The sequence below is a fragment of the Pieris brassicae genome, chromosome 8 (genome assembly GCF_905147105.1).
Source record: "Pieris brassicae chromosome 8, ilPieBrab1.1, whole genome shotgun sequence".
NCBI classification, from domain to species: domain Eukaryota; kingdom Metazoa; phylum Arthropoda; class Insecta; order Lepidoptera; family Pieridae; genus Pieris; species Pieris brassicae.
The window spans coordinates 6,361,575-6,383,518 of NC_059672.1; the positions used below are offsets into that span (position 1 = coordinate 6,361,575).

Consider the following 21,944-nt stretch of genomic DNA (forward strand, 5'->3'; position numbering starts at 1 on the left):
TTTCACCTCGGCCATCCTCTACGGGCAATATGACCAATGATAACGCCGTTGTGCCAATTTCCTGATATGCAAGTTACAGCATATATCAAATATAACTCAAACAATTTATGAATGTAAAGGGACCATGTACTTCTTATTAATAACAAAGAAAGCAATCCGGCAATACTCCGCTATCTGTGTCAGGGTGCCTGATGCGTAATGACGCGATATCGACCGCCGTAACTATTCGTGACCTCATATAGAACTAACCTTGAAACATTTCTAATTTTATACAATATTATTTATTTTATTTTGCAAGGACCTCTCAATATATACGCCTCCACCAACTGGCTCCACATCTCTCTATATTGAGCATATTCTGACAATGTACCCCACTTGTTAAAGGCCGTCAGCCCACCGTGGAAGAGGGCGACCTCTCTGTTCTCTGGTAGGCGTTTCCACCTTTCTACCAAGTATTTAAGACAAAAAATATATATTTTTGTCTTAAATATTTGTTGGGTACCTTTAATACAAATAATTTGTTTATAATACAATAAGAACGATTTCGCAACTTAATGATGTAAAAATTGCATATTTAAAACCCATCTTTAATAAATAATCACATTGGTAATATGTATGGGAACTGAACTCCAGTTTATAGCTTAGTCTCGCGACGTTAAATTATGTAATTTTATGTATCACGTAGTGAAATATAAGGTTCTTAAGTCGTGTAACGTCTCACCTGGTTTTAGGCAAATTGCTCGACGCAACCGTCCATGTTTTATTTATATTGAGGTAAAAATTGCTACATTCCAACGTCAGAGCACGCAGGAAGAGAATTTAGTATCACCGGCTCGGTCGCTGCTTTGAAGGTTTTATGGATGCACGAACTGAAATACGACCATGCATTAATGCATTTTCTAACTAGTTTTCATTCCTTCTTAAATTTGATATGTAAACATTGATAACAAGCCCTTTACTCATTCCCATGGTCTAAAATTAGTTTTTTTTCCAAATTATGTGTGTAAAAACCATCCTTATTATAACCGATTATAACGGAGTAAACAGTACTTCTTCGAAGCTAGATATATTCGGTAGTGAACTGATCAGTTTTAAAGAAGGCAGTATTGCCTATCTCGTACCTAATCCGTTGTGTTCCTGGTAAAAAAAACTGCTTAACAAAAAAATTCTGTTATTTTTATTTTATCTTGTACAATATACAATTAAAATATAAATTGTTTTCCTAAATTGTCATACATTTTACATAAAGCACTATATACCGATTACGATACTCTATACGATTATCTATGATGATGTAGTTACCTTGGTAAGATAATCAATAAATAATAAAAAAGACCAATCAATGGAATCTTTTATTACATTAAGAACAAAACTGTCACTAATTAAAATCCAGATAGGGTATATACAGACAAGACTAACATTAGAATTTTGCATTGTAACGTCGTACAGAAATAATAATAAGAATAAATTAATTATTAATTAAAAGTGGCCAGACTGTAAAAAAATACAAATAGCAAGTAGCAGGTAGATATAACCGTCTCCATACATAGAAAATCTTATATTTTGTAATAAATAACAAAATATATCTTTATTTATTTAAAGATTTCGCTTCCGGTTCTAGTGTAAAGTTCATAAATTACATCAATTTTAATTTCATTACTTCCGTGGCTTATGTTAAACGGTTTCGATTGCCGACGAAACAAAAACGTCTGAACTCGGAAAAATAATAGTAGTATAATATAAGATATATAGTTTATTTTATATATATTTATATATATATAAAGTGTTTTATATATCGCTGAAGTGCTTTAATTGATCTTAAAACGATCACTAAAGTCATTTTAAACGTCTAATAATGCGTAAAACGTAAAATAATGTTTTGAATAAAAAAACATTTTTCATAATCATTCTTTATTCCTCAAAGTTAACTCCTAAATTCGTTAGCAATAAAAGCCAATTTCTCAAACTGTTCTCACAAAAATACCACGATATTTCGGGTTAAATGCACTCAGCGAAACTAACGCCGAGTCCCAGATCAAATTGTCGATCAGGCTTCCATTAGTTAACTAGCATTGTCAAAATACACATTCCATCAGACATTGCTGTCCAGTGAATATGGTTTGATCGGTGTCCTTTTAGTGGCGAGGAAATTGTGTGGTTATAATTGGTTGTATTACAGGATTTTGCTTGAGTTCCTCGCTAAGGATTTTGTATTTTACCTAACTATGGTAATTATACTGATCATATAATTACCGTGTTATTTATTACTTAACTTACAGCTTACATACATAATAACAAAACACTTAGACAATATACAAAAACCAAAACAAATTATTATTTATTACCTATATGAAACAGAAAAGATAAGTATATTAATACAAAAAATCATTAAAAATGTCTTTCATTTTTTTAAACTAAAAATTTAACGATAATCAATACTTAATTTTACTTTTCCAATCTATGTATGTATCCCTTATTCATTCCCAAAGTTAAAGCTAAAGAATCTTCCAAATTCCGTCTGTAAAAACCACGAAGTTTAGGCGCATTATTCGAATTATTTGCGAATACAAAGAAATAATCGCTACTTATTCAGAGCTAATATATTTGATGTTGGGCTGAATTATTATAAAGTGTTGTTAAGGACGTTCTCTAAATAAATAATTACTAAGTAAAAAGAAGTTAAATATTTTCTTCTCTGTTTAGGAAGTCTATTTCATTTTTTGTTAACCGTACTTGTCATATTGATATGAAATTGACGTTTCGTCGTACTGACCTCAAATATCTTCTCTTTGGTTAGGAATTCGAAATTCAATTTTTACAGCTATTTACTCGATCATTCTTTTTGATTTTTTTCATTTCATTTTCCCGTTTTACTCTCTTAATTCTAATTATGAAAAAGGCTTTTGAATCTTTAATATAAACGAGTGTCAAATTGTGTCCTAAGCCGAGGTCAACTTATACTAGTAACGTTTAAGTCACTCATCTCAAAATTGTATTACTGTATACATCTACCCCCGTGTGTATTAAGGGGATCCACGTTTAACTTGTGGTACGTTTAGCTTAACTTGGGTATTATCTCATTACAATTCTTTTTTTTAACATAGAGAGATTTGACAAAAAGGTGCAACAGAAATTAAAAATTCAATAACCTACCTAAACTATCATGTAAGTACTACATAATTTAAAAAAATGAAGATCATTTAAGAAATGATCATAAAATATGTAGGACACAAATTATTTATTACCTTATATATAGATAGCTACGTAGTAATATAATTGAGTCGGCTTTCAATTTGATTCCCATCCCCGTCGTGCGAGTGTCAGTGGTAATTCGGCCGAAAAATATAAAAAGGCGGGAAAGCACCTGTCCGCCATATTGGATTACTAGCCATACGAAACATTTCTATAACGAATTGATTTAATATTACCTCTGGGTCTTTAAGCTTATTAGGAGATTGACATTTTGATTACATATCAATCAATTCAGACAATACTTATTTTATCTGAAAAACTGTTACACAATAGGACAGTTTAATGATTTAGTTGAAATAGTGTTTCAGTTATATTTGATGAATAGGATTACTAATTAATAGTTAGTAATTATTTATTTAAGCAGACAATCAAGTTTATTGTATTAGGATAGCTTTAAGGTAAATTTTCGATCATAAAAATTACAATTAATTAAAAAGAATGTTACACACATCACCGCAAGAAAACACACAGTATTTCTTGGCACATGCAATGACCCATATAAGAGCAATCTAGTCTTCCCGTTATTACCGACGACATGTTGTTAGGTTAGAGTAGTGTTGGCCTAATGAGTTTAGATTGCGACTCTGATCACTAAGGTCGTAGTTTCGATCCCCGGGTGTGCACGAATGGACTTTCTGTTTGTGAGCGTATTTAATATTCGCTCTAACGGTGGTGGAAAACATCGAGAGAAAACTAGCTTGCTTTCGACCCAAAAAGTTGACGACGTTTGTCGACGCTGATCCATACTTGACAAATTATTTTTTACATAATAGGTTAGGTTAGTCACTGTCATCAATCACCATGAAAAATGTTAAGCTTATAAAAGGGAATCTAATTATTCCTATTTAAGCGAAATTAATATTTTTTTTATTAATTAATATTTTACTGTACTGTACGTATTACTAATTATCAGAAATTGCCCTTGAAAATAAAAATACAACCAAAAATCGGATACATTGACATCGTATATTCCAAAGACAATAAACTCTCCCCGTAAGCACAGATCTCCAAAACGCTCACCCAATTAGCGCGGAATGAAAAGAAACTCAAATTAAAACAGCGTTACACTCAATTCAGTCTCAATGACATTGACACAACACTCAGCTCAGTTCAAATGCCGAGTAAACACGTAACAAAAACCCGAGGTAACAAAGACTTGCTTGGGTAACACTGATTTGTACTTGAGCTAAACTCGTTATTCTACACTATTGTTATGAACAATTGTTTTATAATGATGTTTTAGATAAAAATATAATTATTGTACAGCTTGCCAGCCAGTCGACTGTGAAATGTCTATTTAAATTTATCGGCCGAGCAATATTCATACCTAATTTATTCTTATAAAACAACATCTTAAATACTACTTACACCTATTCACATATGAATAAAATTACTCTTGTGAGGTGTGAAGGATCAAGGAACTATTAAAATTTGAATAATGACGTATGAACTGAATGAATGTGTCAGCAGTTGGTACAGAAGACACTACAAAGGCTACTAAGGGATTTAAACTGATTACCTACACACAAATCTTGAATTCTTTATAAACTAAACGGATTTAAATTAATACAAATAAACGAAAACATTACAACAATTAAGTGACGTCACGGATCGTGGTGTACGTTGACGTGCTGTAGCCTTTTAGGTCTGGGATTTCTGTATTGTGTTCGTGATCTTTTTTGTCGTGAACCATGTACTAGAAAAACGCCGATTTTTGGAGTTAAGGCACGCAAATCCTCACGATGCTTTGCTTCACTGTACGAGTTAAAAGCGCACATACAAAGTCCATTAGGGGATCGAAATTACGACCCAAAGGATGAAAGCCACACGGTGAACCCACTAGGCCAATAATCCTTTATAAATGGTGACATAAATAGATATATGAGTCGTATGTCACTTTAAAATGCCTTTGTTTCTCAAGCACACACTTGAGTTACGCGTGAAGCGCCATCTTTATCAATCAGACACACAGATTATGGGGAATGGGGGAGAGAATGACACTCCACAGCTTTCTGACGTCTTTATTTATTGGAGTAAATAATAAATAAAATTTTCTCATTATTGCGTAATATAAAAAATTAATATAATTTATAGAGTATTTATTATTCTTAACCTATAATATAATTATAATTTATACAGTATTTATTATTCCTAACCTACATAGTAATAAATTATATATCTATATTGACAGAACAGAAATAAATTATATCTGTAAATAAAAATTAATATGAAAAATGAAAATAAATTGAATGTTGCTAAGCGCACAGCGCAACTCGAAGGCTGGACCAATTTGAGATTTTTTTTATTCCTTGAACTTGAGGAAGTTTTTTATGAAAAGAAAATTTTACAAATATAAAAAATAAGTTTTATTAAGTACTTTAGGTTAGACTTTTATCCCGGTAAAGCGAATACGCTATATGTGGTAGTATAGCAAAATGTTCCATATGTTGGTATATAAAAAGGTATAAGAACATATTAAGGAGAACCGAAATTCACCGAAATTGTAGATATATATAAAGATTCGTAGATGTGACCCCACAAATATTTAGAGTGTAGGGACCTGTTATAGAAGCACAGATTACGTAATGAGTATAATAATTAATATTAAATCAAATACGTTTGAAAGGTAATTAGCAAGTAAATACCATAACTACACGTTCCATTTTACGCGAATTACACCACTCTCAACACAGAATCTAATTACTTGGTGGTTGTTCTCAACACGCGAGTGTGCTTAATGGATCTGGTAAACGTATAACGTAATAGATCGGTGTTAAGAAATATTTTATAAAGCTTTCAACATAGTGTGTAATAAACTCTATAATTCAAAATTCAAATTTGGAACGTCATCTGTGTTTAGAAAATCCATGATATATGCTGTGAAAAAATTTTTTTGTGGAATAAAAGATACAGGTCTCTCTCATTCCACGTCATTAACGTCACGTCACGTCATTTGTTTTTGATTTGACATACCTAATGTCTGGCGATAGAAATGAAGTCATCGACAAAGAAGACAAAGGGTGTAGGCCGAGAGAAAAACTCCCGGCACTCTATTAAAATATCAAATCATCATACAAAATTAATATGGCAAACATAGATAGAAGAAATCAGAAAGAAGAGAGATACTGTCCGCTCTTTATTTACTCTTTATTGTGATTGCTTCTGCTTACAAACTACTGATATGATTTCAAATTCAAAATACTCCGGCTGCTAATATATTTACAACTTCTCGACTTTGGGCAGACACTGGTCGCTGATACTCCCTGTAGGTTGGTGGAACAGAACACCATCCTGCCTTCACAGTCAAATGTCGCATCACGTCGTGTGTCAAGGCAGATCAGACTAAAGATGCTGTTGACCAATCAGATTAGGTGTGAAATCATTTTCACCTGGGGCTTGAATACTTTGCGACAGGCGTGTATCACAGACATTTGACAGATATTTGAATGGTCACGTGACCAGCGTTAGTGATTTTTCCCTTAACGAATCCCCATCGTTTTTAACAACGCATCCAAACTTCATACATCTCGTAAGAGTAACTTAAGCTATAAGTCGAGATCAAGTAGATTTGCGATGTTGCGACGGGATGCTGTGGGATCAATTTGCCCCTAATCACGTGATGAAAAACTTGGCGCATCTTCATGTTCGTACTCATTATTTATGTACGCGGCTTACAAGTTAGCGAGTTAATAAGCTCCGTGTGTGTATTGAAGATGTTGAATAATGTTATTAACTTCTACTTATCTTCTACGGGTTATACATAAGTTTTAAATCGTCTAAATTACTTGTAATTATGCAAATCAAAAAACACAAACTTTCATAGAAAAATTCTATCGATACCAGATTTTTATATTTATTCATTTTACAGAATAATATAATACATAGCACTCGTTAAACGTAACTTAATCGATAAAGCTTTATATAATTTGACGAATATTTAAATGATCCTAATCCTTGGGATTGATTTGCTCTAGTTCAAACAATTTGTATGACTCAAAACTTATTGATTTAAAAGAGTGGCGAAGAGTTTCTTGCCAGTTCTCCTTGCCCGCTCTACGCCCTTGACTTGCGAACTGTCTAGTAACGACTTTTCTATTGACTTATTTTGATTTTGAGACACTCATAATGTGTTACATTACAAAACCGCTGTGGTTCGTATAAATGTAACCAAGCAGTCTTGTTTAGGAAAGCGACAAATGCATATAAAAGTAGGTTTTTAATTTACTTATTTATGTTACTTAACGTTAGGCTATCAAATGACTGACTTAGTAGACCATTTATAAGCCGCTGTAGCAAATACCTCAACGTTCTCTCGCCATATAGGTTGTTTGCTCTCGAAGTACAGAGCGGAACTTGCGTTACAGCTATGGCGCGTAGCACGTAGCACTTACGTAGACTGAGTAACATCTTCGCTTACTTTCTGCTTACGCTTACGCGATTAGGTTGCATAAATCCCTTTTCGAATAGAAATCTTGTTTAATTTCAAAATAACGTAGTCAATAACTGCATGAATTAAGATACGCTGTCACAAAGATAGCATTGATTTACAGTAAAATCGTTACGTTTTCAAATATGGTACAGACTAATGTTCGCTGTTTACATGTATATTATGGAGTTCCAAACTCGAAATCTTTGAATTTGTAGATGATAGATCTAACCTAACCTAATAACAAATATTTTATTACATATTTCATTATAATATTTATTATTTATATTAAAGAAAATTACATTTATACGTCATTAACGTTTCACGTCACATCGCGTCAACCATACGTCACATTTAACCAGTCGAAGCGACAACCGTTGGTTTTAATACATCACTCGCTTGAGTTGTCACTTAGACGTGTCTCCGTAATATTATCACGCGGTGTTTTCTTATAGAAATATTATAAAAGCATTGTAATATTTTATTATTATATTAAAATCTCTTGTAATGTGCCATCAAGGAAATTGTAAGGGTGTAATGTGGATTGTAATGTTGATCAAATAATCAAAAGAAAAATCTAAATTTTAGACACTTGTTCATTCGTTCATTCTTTGTTTATAATATGTTATTTGTATTATATATACAATCACAAATATTTAAGTTCTGATGTCCTTGATGGTTATCAAATCTCTAGAAGTTAGTATCATAGTTATTTTAAGCATGATAAAGCATTGTTGTATGTTGTACATATAAGAAAAATCAAAATATATTCTGTACAAAAATATGCTGTGTGCACAAAGCTTATACTAACTTTCAAAGTTCGCATGAGTTTTTAAACATTACATAATTAACTCCGAGACGTTTTTGCTAATGTGTTCGCGACTTTGCGAACACGCTTCAACTGAATTACCGGTAAATTGTTTTTAATGGTACCGTTTAATGTATGTTATAAAGGGGCGAAAGTCTTCTTAAACATTTCTTAAGGGATATTTAGGGTGGCAAATTTAGCCATAATTACGTGTATTTAATTTTTTTTACGTAAGTATAAAAAATTCATTCATTCATTAAATTCATAAATTCAAAATCACGAGGTCGATAATATTTTAAGAATTCTTCGCAAGAAAAAATATGTGTTGTAGATTTGTATAACTGGTAATAAAAATGCGTCCATTTAGATATTTATTTATTTACAAAAACACATCTTGACCATAAATCAACAAAAATGCATATTTAATAAAAACATCACATACGCGTTAAACATAGAAACTGATTTAGAAAGACAAGCTAAATAATATTTACATGAAAACATGAATTAATTATAATAACCATTAATAAATAGTAGAAGCTTTGTGGACTCGACGGACAAAACAGATTCGTTAATGTAATTCATTGACTAGTCTTGTCTAGTTTACTCCTAGATGCACGCTGTGTGATATGTGCTTCCTCACTTTAGCTAATAAAATATATTTTCAATAAATCCCTAATGTTGCTCTCAAGTAAAACGATAGCCCTCCACACATTGTATCGCACAAAAGATCATTATTTCACGATGTATTGTGCATCACAAAAGATGCAATTAACCGTTTCCATTGGTCCTTCACTGAACAATATTTGTTATTATTTAACACTACTAACAAACGCAAACAATCAACTTTTACCGAACAGTAGGTAATTACTGCACCCTGGCATACCCCTTATATACAAGTTTCAACTGTAACACCCAGACAATTAGATTGATATTTGATTGAGTGCCGTTTACTTAATACGTCCAGTTTAGAAAGGCACCCAATGCTTCGTTAGCTCCCTGCGTTTACGTGCTTTAAGTGGTGGGTTGTAGGGTAGAAGGGCTCACGTTACGATGGTTGATGGGAATCAAATGTGACAGGGCTGTGTTGTGACATGTGTTGTGGAGGTAGGTATTTGTCAGATTTAAGTGGTCTTTTGATACAAGTGGAATTTAAAAAAAATATTCTATGTTGAAAGAAAAATTCAACGCAAATTAAACTTCTGAACTTTAAATGATTTTATTTATACTTTTAAGTTTAAATGTTCTTGATTTACACAGCTTTTCTAATACATTTTAAAATCGTTATAATTCTATAATTGTTTAAAATTAATTTGACAAAATACAGTAAGATAATCTACATATTATTACATTAAGGAAAATGTAATCAAAAAAACAACATAACTATCTACTTTCGTGTCAAATTATGTTGTAAAAATTCGACTGTAATAGCAAGGGTAGCTAATATTAATTCTACCCTCGAAAAATAAAAATTACTAGGGCGGACGGCGGATTATGGTGGGATTATTATTTTAAGTAAATTAGCTTACTGCCGTTAAGGGACTCTTATTCTAGGCCAAAGATTAACAATCAAGAGAGGTGGCACTTGTAATTTAATATATTTGTAAAAAAAACAGGAAAAATACACTAATCTGTTAATGAATATTTTTTTCCATACTTATTACAAAAACAATTGATAATGTGTAAGAAACTGAAATAAAATTTATTTACTATAATTTATTATCGAAAACGTACTATTTTCAAAATATAGTTCCATCAGATTTACACAAATCTTTTTTTTAAATTTTATAAAAAAAAACTCGAATTTACAATTCAAACTGTGGTATCTCCAACCGACTTGTATTAATTAAAATTCTTTTAAACAATTACTTCACATCTACAACAATTTTCTTAATCTTTGAAGATTTGCTAGCACTCTAACCTAATAGAGTAACAGAGGGCTTATTAAAAGTAAATTGCGAAAATTGCAGCGCAAATGTGGCCCGCCTCGCCGTATTTAGCAAACCAGCTTATCCACCAGACAAATTGAACCCGCGTAGCCTATATCCTACATGTAAACAGAGCTCATTACAAATGGACACTGTAAAAACAACCACTTTATAAATACCTAGTCTCACATTATCGGATTATGTGAGGAAAGGTCACGTAAAATTGGATGGGGTAAGCCGTAAGGTCCCTTATGGAATGGTGTATAATCTTTTGAGTTATAATACGGCAAAATAGGGTTGCAATGCATTATTAACGACTTGTAGTGTTGACAGGATCGTTAGAGAGGATTACGTTTATAGGTTTTGAGATATTGGCCAAATGTAGTTGGTGTATTTAGTCCTAATGGGATTTTAATGGAAAACAAGCTCATCGGGCGTTAAATATCCTATTTAGGGAATCTATCATACGCCTGTCCGATTCAGATATATCTATCAACTTATCTGTACGATTTTGTTCGTAATAAGCCGAGAAAACACTTTCCTCATTTAACCATAGAAAATACGTCGAATTGTGAACCTTCAAGTTTCTCAAAATCGTTTATAAAATACCATATGATGTAGCTGCGTATTGGTGGAAAAATCACTTCCAACAAACAAATACTTCAACAACTTCCAATAGGCAATATTGGTCCATACAGGGAATCTAAACAAAATATTCTTATTCTTAAAGGTATGGTTTCAAAACCGCCGTGCGAAATGGCGGAAAGCGGAGCGATTAAAGGAAGAGCAGAGGAAGCGGGAAGGAGTCGATGTTATGGCCAAACGAGATCCTAATGACGATAAGGTACTTGTTTTTAAATAAAGTCCATGTTTTTTTTTATGTTTAACTATATTTAACCATGTATATAGAGCACTAAAAAAAATCAATGGCGCTACAACCTTCTTAGGTCTGGGCCTCAGATTTCTGTATCTGTTTCATCATCATTTGTAAATTGAATAGGCAAGTAGGTCGGCGAGAATCAGCCGTCTGTGCCTGATGCTCACCGTCGATTTTTTAGGTGTAAGGCAAGCCGGTTTCCTCACGATGTTTTCCTTCACCGTTCGAGCTAAATGCGCATATAGAAAGAAAATCCATTGGTGTATAGCCGGGGATCGAACCTACGATCTCAGGGTTGAGCGTCGCACGCTAAAGCCACTAGGCCATTACTACTCAGATATAGCACTAAAAGCTTAGCTAAAAGTACTACTAGTCAATCTTCCTTCCATTTGAATTGGTTGCTGAATATATCTCGTGTCATGAGATTATACAATATTGTGTTTGCAAAACATAAATAACGACTTAAATTTCAAGGTTATTTATCTTCAGGGATCATCGGAGTGCGGTATGTCTAGAGGATCAGGAGAAGTGTCGCCTATGTCAGGTGCAGGTTCCCCCCGCGCCTCACCTCCCGTCTCTCCTGGATCTCCGCGTCGCTCGCCGCTCCGTTCTCCGCGCCGCTCACCCAACAGATCCCCACGTTTAGAAAGGTGTGATCCCAATTCAGCCTCACAGTAAAGCTCAAAATAGAATTATCGATAAACGCGTAATTTTCTTTTATAATAAGATTTTTATAAATGAAAGAGTTTTTATTAATTTTCAATTCTCTAATTCAATTAAAAAAATACTTTGTCTACGACTTACATTAAGTCCACAACTGATCCATAACGTAAATTTAGCTTCTGAAAAGTCAGTTTTTATTTACTATAATTGATTACTAAAAACTTTTTATCTTGAGACTTTAATCGTGTCATACGGTATAACGGGAAAATTAAATCCTAAACAGATAATAAATCTAGTTAAATTTGAATACAGATCAGAAGCAAGTCCTTCACCAGCGCCTTCAGTAGGTAGCGCTGGATCAAGGGAAGCGCCGCCCGAGCACAGACCACCGCATCACATCTTTTCCCCTTTTGACCAGTAAGTTTATATTTTATATACAGCTATATTATTGTTTATACCGTAACTATAATTTTATTACGTAATTGCCAAGAGTTTTACGCTGTTTTGTTACATTACAAGTCAAGAGTCCATAAAGTGCTTCTAATTTTACATTTACTGCCAGTTAAAATAGTATAAAAGGCCGGCAACGCACTCGCGAGCCCTCTGTCATTGAGAGTGTCCATGGGCGGCGGACGGATTAAATCTCCTAAAGCGACATCAACTCGTTTATTTGCAGCCCAGTTTCAAATAATTTCATATATTCTTTAAAATATATTGTGTGTATTATACATACAGTATATGATTGTTAAACTATATATAACATTAGTTATGTTACAAATATATATTAAAATATATATTTATTTATTATATTATTAACTAAAGTTAATAATTAAAAGCGTAGCGTAATCATCGCACACTTGAAGCCAATATAAACCCTTTAGTTTTTACCACACTTATAAATAATAATATAATAATTCTCATTTCCGATAATGTCCAATAACATAAGTGTCACTTAGATTTACGACCTCTATAATAAGTCAAGTTAGGTTTTTGTTAATCCAGCGTCGCAACCCCACTAAACGTGCGGAACTGTCATAACTTTTCGGATTTCATGACTGATATTTTACTTATAAGCTCGTGTTTTAAACAAAGCCAGTTGTTATCCAGCTTCAAACAAAGTGTTTCATGTAACATATATTTGAACATACAACAACCGGCATCGGAATTAACTCTTGTCTTTTAAATTAAATAATATTTGAACAAGTGAAATATTCAATATAACTTTCGGGTTATAGGTTGAAAGACCTTCATAGGTGATATTCCTTAACTCAATTACTTAATACGATATTTCTAGCGGATTTTCCTTTATAATTCTGTCTTAGACACTACGAAAATAAAACTATTTTGATATCGCTAGAATGATTTTGACGGTGCTGATGAATTGTTACATTATTCTATAAACAATAATAACAATTCAAGGAAACACCCCTAACAAGGGATTCCTCACACCTATGTGCTTAGCAAGCGTCATAATCTCGGATCTCGAGATCCGGTCAACGAATTCTACGTTTTGCTCTCATAGTCTGTGGAGCATTACGGGTTTATGATATATGTTTGGATTTATTATATATGTATCATGTGATTTTTAACCAATTTATAAAAAAAATATAATTGTCTTGCCATTTTATTTATTTACTAGCTGATGCGGCTGATGGTCGTTTTGCCATGTATATTATATCCAGGAAACATTTTTTTTAGTTCAATAAAAATAACCTATCTATTATAATAAAAATAGAAGTTGTTCGTAGAGGGGTGAATTGAGGGTTGTATGTGTTTTTATATGCTGTATCATAAAAAAATAAAAGCAAAAACCATGTCTAAAAAATAGCAAAAAAACTTTTTTAAAGATAGATTGTAGCCGATTCTCATACGTACTGAATATGCATAAAAAATTCATAAGCATCGGTTGAGCCGTTTCGGAGGAGTATAATATCTCTCTCTCTATTTGTTTATATATATATATAAATAGAGAGAGAGAGAGATTAGATCAGAAAGCCTTATATCAGAAATCCAAAATATATTCATTATAGTTATTGTTTTTCTTAATCTACGGACAAAGTCCTCTCTTATTGTTCTCCATTTTTCCTTATTGTATACCAATCTCACCCAGGCTCCATGATTTCATCTGCCCACCTTTTCAATTGCATTCCTATGGTATTTTTATAACCTCTTGGCATTAGAATACAACAAAAAATATTGATTAATTCTTTTGCGGAACTGTCATAACTTTTCGGATTTCATGACTGATATGGAAGTCATCATTTTACTCGCGGTAATATGTGAACAAATAGTGCCTATAATTTAGAAATTCAGTTTTCTTACCCAATTTGATCCCTACAAAATATCACATTATTATATATGTATTAGTATATAGTTATTTATTATTCATAATGAATAGTAATTGGTTAAACTATTAGCGATCTCAACTTCGAAGTTAAGTGGAACAGAATTAACCCTAAGTTATTATTGGTAATTAAGACGAAAATTATATTACAACAATCTTCGGACGAAGTAAGTTGTCGGTAATTGAGTTTGATAAAGAAACTTGATCCTTATTGAAACGGTATACTTATTGTTTGTAAAATTTGCTTATTATTAAATGAAAATACTTTGTTATATCATATTGGTAACTTATGAATGTTAATAATAATAAAAATTATATTTATTTCAGTTCATATTTCATAAGCAGTTCCCAAAATATATATTGGATATTTTCTTAATCAAAACCCCTCTTAAGGAGGGCAACTGATTGTTTTTCTATTCCGGGATCCACCAGTAATACGTGGGTAGCTGAATATTTTTAGAACTGGCCAGTTAGAAACGTTGCTTATGAAAACTTTTTTGAATTTAAATTTTAGAACTCTTTGGTAGCCTAATATAGTATATTGCGTTCATTTGTCATTTGTTTTTGTGAATTGTCAGCAAATCTAAAACTCTTGTTATACGTAAAAAATTTATGTCAATGATTTATTATGACTTTCGTTATGGGCTTACTCAACAACAAAGCTATGCTAGGTTGCGATTAGCATTTCTTAATGAAGCCCCTTCCACTATTTACACTTGGTTTAAGGAGTTTAAACGTGGCTTTCTAATCTCAATGATAATCCGCGTGAGGGATGTTCTTTAACAGCGACTACAGAAGATAACATCAGTGCTGTGGTACGCGTGGTAGAGGAAAATAAGAGAATGACCTATGGCAGATACGGGCAAGCCTAGGCATTGGGTATGAGTCATGTTCAAAAATTATTACACGAACATTTAGGCGTCAGGAAGCTTTGTACCAGATGGATTCCCCATACTTTAACCGACGACCAGAAACAGACTGGTGTCACCAAATATTAGATAAGTTCAACGGTGGTGACTCAAATGCTGTATTTGACATCGTCACAGGTGATGGACAGTTACTGCAGACTGGTATTTCAGTCGTTGTTTACCTGTTGTTGTTCAACAGCAGCGCCCTCGAGGCAGGATCCTCCTTCACCACGACAGAACTTGAGCGCACTCCGTAGAACAGACTGTTTAATTTTTACGATCGTGTTGAGATAATGAGTCATCCGCCGTACGGTCCTGACGTGGCACCTTGCGACTTTGATGATGCGGTGAATGCGTACGAAAATGCCATAAAAGAGACCCCTAAGGAAGAATACTGCTTTTCTCAGCGGTTCCATCGAATGCGACGATGTGTAGAGAGGAACGGAGATTACTTCGAAAAGAAATAAAAGTATTCTCATATTATATATTATCTGTATAAAACATTAAATTTAAACGTTTACAAACATTTAAAAACCCTACAAAAGAGAAATTTAGAATTCAATTAGCATTTTTCATGGGGGGCCATCAATTAGTTCACTTGTATTAACGTACAAAAGATAAATCTTGTTGAGTAAACTAATACGTCATAGATTTAATTCTTCTGCCCTTTAAATTGAATTGGACCACCACGATATTGACACCTCAATTGAGAGCTTTAATAGATACAACTGACCCAAATATTTTTATTAAGTATACAAAAGAATTCATTGCTTTGTTGATGGAATTATGGATCATTATATTGACGTCGCTGCTCTGCTTAGTTACACAGTTCGTATAGACATTCACCTTGATACTACGTGTTTGCGTGTTGTCCCCACAGTATGTGCATGCGCCTTGCTGATAAAAGTGAAACATTCGGTTTTCTTATGTATGAATTATTTTAAAAATATATTTTTTTAGATGACTACATAGCCAACGTTAAGTGACGTAAAAACAACACTGTTGAAGAATTATTTTCTCTGCATTAGTCGCGCTCCTGACAAGACTGTTATTACATTAATAAAAACCACAGTGGTTTTCAAACGTAATATACCTTGATTGAGGTTGTATTATTCTGTAAAAAAATAGATAAAAGAATGGCTTTTAGAAGAGATAAGAAAAAAAGTGGCGCTTTAACCGATTTAGGTCTACGGCTCAAATTTCTGTTTCATAATAATAATAGTAGTGATACAAATGATTGATAGGCACACGCTGTCGACTTTATGGGTCTAAGGCAAGCCGGTTTCCTTACAAAGTTTTCCTTAGAAGTTCGAGCCAAAGTCCATTGGTTCAGTTGGTGGTCCAAGTCGGGGATCGAACACTGCTCAAATATGATGAGAAGCATGTAATGCTTGCAGGTGCTTACAAAAAATTTGAATTATTGGCAGTTCTTATCGGCCTTGACTTGAGAACTGGCAGTAAATTTAGAACGTTTTTTTAGTGACGTTTATAAGTTACCTACATGAATTTATTTGGTATCGATAAAGTGGGATGCTGCCAATGTCGCAATTTAATAAGAAGCCAAAAAATAATATAATAGAATGTATTTCATGAATATTTAGTTAACTAAACAGTTTAACAGTGAGATTGAATTAAAGGCGACAATTAAACAGTGCAAGTGTTCACCAATTGTAAAGTGTAACGAACCGGTCGATAGGGTTGTTACACGATACTAAAAAGCACCAAGTAATATGTACTATGAATTGATTTTTTTAAATCTTGAGTTTAACGTTTGTTTGATAAAAGTTGTTATTTAAAATATATTTTTTGGTAACTTTTGTACATATTGACACTTATGACAGCGCCCTACAAGAGGCCCAGAGGTTTTAGGAAGAAATCACTAGGGAATTCTTATCAAAACAAAAAGTAAATTTTCCAAACATAATAAAAACTGGAATTAAAATCCTTGATGCTTGCTGCACAGAGATTTTATATTAGGTTACAATTTCCAGCTTCAGTCTCAAGTCTCCACGTATATCCAGCAAATTTCAATTGCCCCCTTAACAATAAAATTGCCCTTTTGTGGGGGACGTTGGGAAAGACTGTTCTAGGCTAATAAGACTAAAAACTAAAACTAAGAGTCTAGACTTCTAGACAAATATGGCCACATAACAAATTTGTATTATTTATGTTTGTACCGAATAAATTTTTAACGAAAATTTTGCAACAAAACAAAAACTATACCGAATGTTCTTCCAAAAATCCGTGCGTACTTGTAATATAAGACCTTTTGTTAAAAATGTTTTTTTTCTAGTTGGTAACCCTATCCTCTTTTGCGTCAACCCTTGCCCGCATGCCGGTCTAATTGGCCACATTAATATGACAAATAGATTTACATCGGCCGGTTTCACCCGCACTTCGATGGCCAAAATTTGATATTTCCAAATTAAACGTATTGTAATTAAGATAGCTTTAATAGTAATTTTTCGTATGCGCATGCGTCTGATATAGTTTTTATAAATACTACAATCTTTTACGTATAAAAAAAATAACCTTTGGTATAACGAGTTACCTAACTCGAGAGTTGAAGCGATACCTACATTCTATACCTACAATCACTGCGGCGATGTCATACCCTGAAACGCGTTAACGATGTTTTACCTGCTAAGTATATATACAACCCCTTGATTTTAGCCACTGGGACCTTCGGGCCAGTCTGGTTCACCCTCCTTCATAAGCTAAATATAACATATCAGGATTTGGAAATTGTCTAAATATGTCGCTAAAACAAAAGTATGTTTTATTGGAAATTTCAATTTTGATTACGCCTTAGGCTTTCGACAGCTTGATTAAAAATAACAATAACATGTAGATCACAATATCAAAAACCAGAAGAAATGCAAAAGCAGTATCTTCTTATAGATCAGCTAAACAGATTAAAATACACCAAAGTACTTATTTATTAAAAAAAAAACCATTAAAACTAGCTCAGGTTTATCGGTACAAAGATGGTACCAAAACCTGAGCACTAATTGAGACAGTTTTAGCCGCGCACTATTACTATGTGGAACCAGCTACCCACTGATGCGACAGTGACTGTTTGAACCGATTCGACTTAGGGTCCTTCAAGAGGACTGGCAAAGTGTTCATGGGTGGAATCACTTAACATCACATCATCATTTAATCCCCTTGCTATAAAAAAACTTAAAAAGTCAAACGCATGATGAACGCTAGGCTGACACATAAACTATGACTTACATTAAGTATATATGAGAGAGTATATAGTCAACTACAAAAACCCAACTCCAGAGATAATTAAGGACACAAAATGTGCGCACGCCGCTATCGGGTTAAGTTCGTTAAGTCCATTTGTCGACGAACGCGCTCGCTAATTCAACCAACGTACCTAATCCTATTGGACGGCATTCAATGCTGTGTATAATGACGTCTATAGCAAAATATTTGATCACTATATACCTAACATAACATTTCAAAAATAAATTCTTCGACATATATACCTATATGTGTTAAAAAGAGTAGTTTTAACACGAAGTCCTCATGCTAACACATATAAAGAGAATTCAAAGTAATAATGAATCATTATTGCTAAAAAAAGTCGATTTTCTAAAAAAGTCGAGGTATAGACGTCAAATGAACATATTTATGAATAATATTGTTGTTAATACGAGATAAGTATTATTATTATCTTCTCATTTCTATAAAACTAAGTTAAATATACTTTTATGTTTGACTTGATTAAAAGCTCTTTGTCCTAAAACACATAATATATTTATTTAGATTAACATGAACTTGAAAAAAAATCAAAATGTACAGTTACTAGTCCTCAAATCGAGCGGACAAAAAGATCCTGGCTGGTATCTGTCCTCCACAATTATTGTTACTGGCCTATTAAACTCAAACTCAAAAAAACTTTATTCATGTAGGTAAACAAGTACACTTATGAACGTCAGGAAAGAAGTTAAATTAATTGTTAATATACATTTATTACCAGTTCGCAAGTCAAGGGCGTAGAGCGGGCAAGAAGAACTGGCAAGAAACTTTCCGCCTCGGTTTTTTTATCGTCAAGTATTGAGTCATACAAATTATTTGAACTGGAGCAAATCAATCCCAAGAATTAGAATCATTTAAGTATTCGTCAAATTTATAAAAAGCTTTATATATTCATTTACGTTTAACGAGGGCTTTGAATTTATTTAGTGATAATTTTCTAATTACGCTTGGTAAAACGAATACAATTTTCATATAAGGAGTGGTGTATCTTCTGGAGCCTGGTTGGTCGTACACACAAATTGGTTCTGGTTCGAGTATTATACTGGTGGAAGTCACTATTTGTTTAAAAATCGTTTATATTTTTTTGTACATACAAGGCTAGAAGAATATACTGACCAGATACTGTCATAATATTTATTTCCTTAAACTTAATTACTAAAGGTACGTGATACGTGGGGACGACAAAGTAAACTTTTGTATGCATTGTTATGTCTTGTATCGGTTGCCATATTGTATAACAAAAAAATACACTTTCTGTTATTTCTTAGCGAAATTGAACGCCCAACGCTTAAAGAGGTTTTGTGACAAAGGGTGCTTTTCCAGCGGAAAAAGCTCCAACGTGTGTCTTCTTGGGGTTAAATTGAACTAGATTTAGTCGAACCCAGTTCGAGGCTGTACGCAGCAAAGCGTCTTCAGACGCGAGATATTCCTGCATGGCTAGTGTATAGTCAGTGGTGTAACTATACCATCTGGGGCCCGTGGCAATTTCTTTTGATGGGGCCCTATCAATAAATTTCGTCACGTTGTACTCAGTTTAATTTTAATAAACTTTCAGCGTACTCAATTACACGTTGTATATGTCCCTCTAATACCACAATAATAACTCCTCTTTTATGCAAGAGGGAACGGTTGCCCCCACGCCAACCCAATGCGTATTCCATAGGAAATAATATCTCAATGCATTCATCATCTATTCGCTAGCTTCTCGGTGAATGAAACCTCTTCGGCAGGGACCCTATTGGGTCGGGGGCCCGGGGTATTTTGCGAGCCCTGCCACCCTATTGTTACGCCACTGTGTATAGCCCTCAGTGCTATCGTCCGCATAGCAATGAAAGTTACTAAGTTTCAATATTAATTAGGTTTTTTGACCAATATACAACTTTATTAAGAAATAATTCCTCTTACAACATTATATTGTCATTATACGTAACTATAAAGTGCTTTACTCACGTAAATAAAACACAAATTAATTCTAGTAAAGACAAAAAGGTCACTCTAGTATCGAATATATAACAGTCTCTTCATAACGTGTAACTCCTCTATCTAATTGTTGACTATTTAAGTCAATCAAGCGTAATGTCGTTAATGAAACAGTGTACCAAGAAAGACGCACTTTATTCATTCAACAAAGGTCTAATAAAACAAGTAATGATCGTTATAGTGACGTCAGCGTATGGATTCTGTTCGAGTTCTATGACAGGACTACTCCAGAAGACTACTACTTTAGAATTATTACTTAAAAGTAAATATTGTTTTGATGGTTTACGTGTTTATCATAAAAGTATATATATACCGACTGATTTTGATGAAATTTTTGACTGTGTTAAAGTCAATACACCAGCTGCCCACTGACATATTTCCGAACCAATTCGACTTAGGGCCCTTCAAGCAAATGCGTACCAATTCTTAAAAGCCCGGCAACACACTCAGGAGCCCTCGGGCATTGACTAACCCTTGGATTTAAGATATTAAGTTGTTATTACTAACATAGTTATGGAACCATGTTCATTTGATTTGAATTTGGCGATTTTTATTTTATTGAGAGCTGTGTAACTTAATGTCAGGTGTACCTCCTTCCCGTTTGCCCCGTTCTATTAAAAAAAACCAGCGTCAAATCATAATTTTTTATAATTAGAAATTTGCCAAACAAACATCCCTTAAAAGTCTCTGCACTGTGTAAGCAAAAATCAGTAAAGTATTCTTTAATGAATTCTGATTTAAACGAATAAAAATATTTTCCAAATTCAAAGAACAAAGTGATATGTCATGAACAGTAGAGCGGCTCGATGTTCATTAGTGGCATTAATTAATGTTTAATTGAGCCAAATAGAGTATCAATTTAGCGGACGACAATTGGATCATGCATCCCGACACACTGTAGCTAGTATTCAACTTCAATCAGTTTAGTACAGCTATTATTCGAAAAAAAATATTTATTTACATTGCGTTGTATTCACACAAACACACTGTCTCACACTGTCTGAATTGACAAGGAAAGCATTATTTAGAATTTGTTATAACACAAACAAACAAATTAATGAAAATATGAAAAGCAGTGCCGTCCCTAATATGCGGATACTACAAGCCAAATCAAGTGATCAATCAAGAATAAAATAAAAAAAACATACAAAATAATTTATGAATAATATTAAAAATAATTAAACTATTTGAATCAAGAATTGAATTATCGGTAAAAATACCGGCTAACTTCTTGAGCATTAAACAAGGAAGTGGGGGAATGTTTGCGCACCGTACACCAATCACGCGATCGACACGTCACTGTCCAGCCGTCGCGCACCCCTCCCACCCCCTCCCGGTGATACCTAAAAATCGCTTCTGCGCAGGCAAGGACATTTGTTCAAGATGTTTGCCGGTATCTGTACTGTGTTCTTATTGTACTGTTACTCTTTATTGTAATTTTTGTATTAAATTCTGTTAGTATTAAGTTGCTGTAAGAATAAAGACGCCAAC

At 33.4% G+C, this 21,944-nt stretch overlaps 1 protein-coding gene across 1 annotated transcript in view; it reads left to right on the forward strand.

The window, feature by feature from the left end:
• LOC123713182 (WAS/WASL-interacting protein family member 1-like) overlaps nucleotides 1–21,944 on the forward strand; it is a 66,899-nt gene that overhangs the window by 19,478 nt on the left and 25,477 nt on the right. Inside the window, exons 5-7 of the mRNA XM_045666730.1 lie at nucleotides 11,142–11,255; nucleotides 11,778–11,938; nucleotides 12,264–12,368. Coding sequence (XP_045522686.1) covers nucleotides 11,226–11,255; nucleotides 11,778–11,938; nucleotides 12,264–12,368 — 296 coding nt within the window. The 5' untranslated portion in view covers nucleotides 11,142–11,225. The remainder of the gene's footprint in view (nucleotides 1–11,141; nucleotides 11,256–11,777; nucleotides 11,939–12,263; nucleotides 12,369–21,944) is intronic.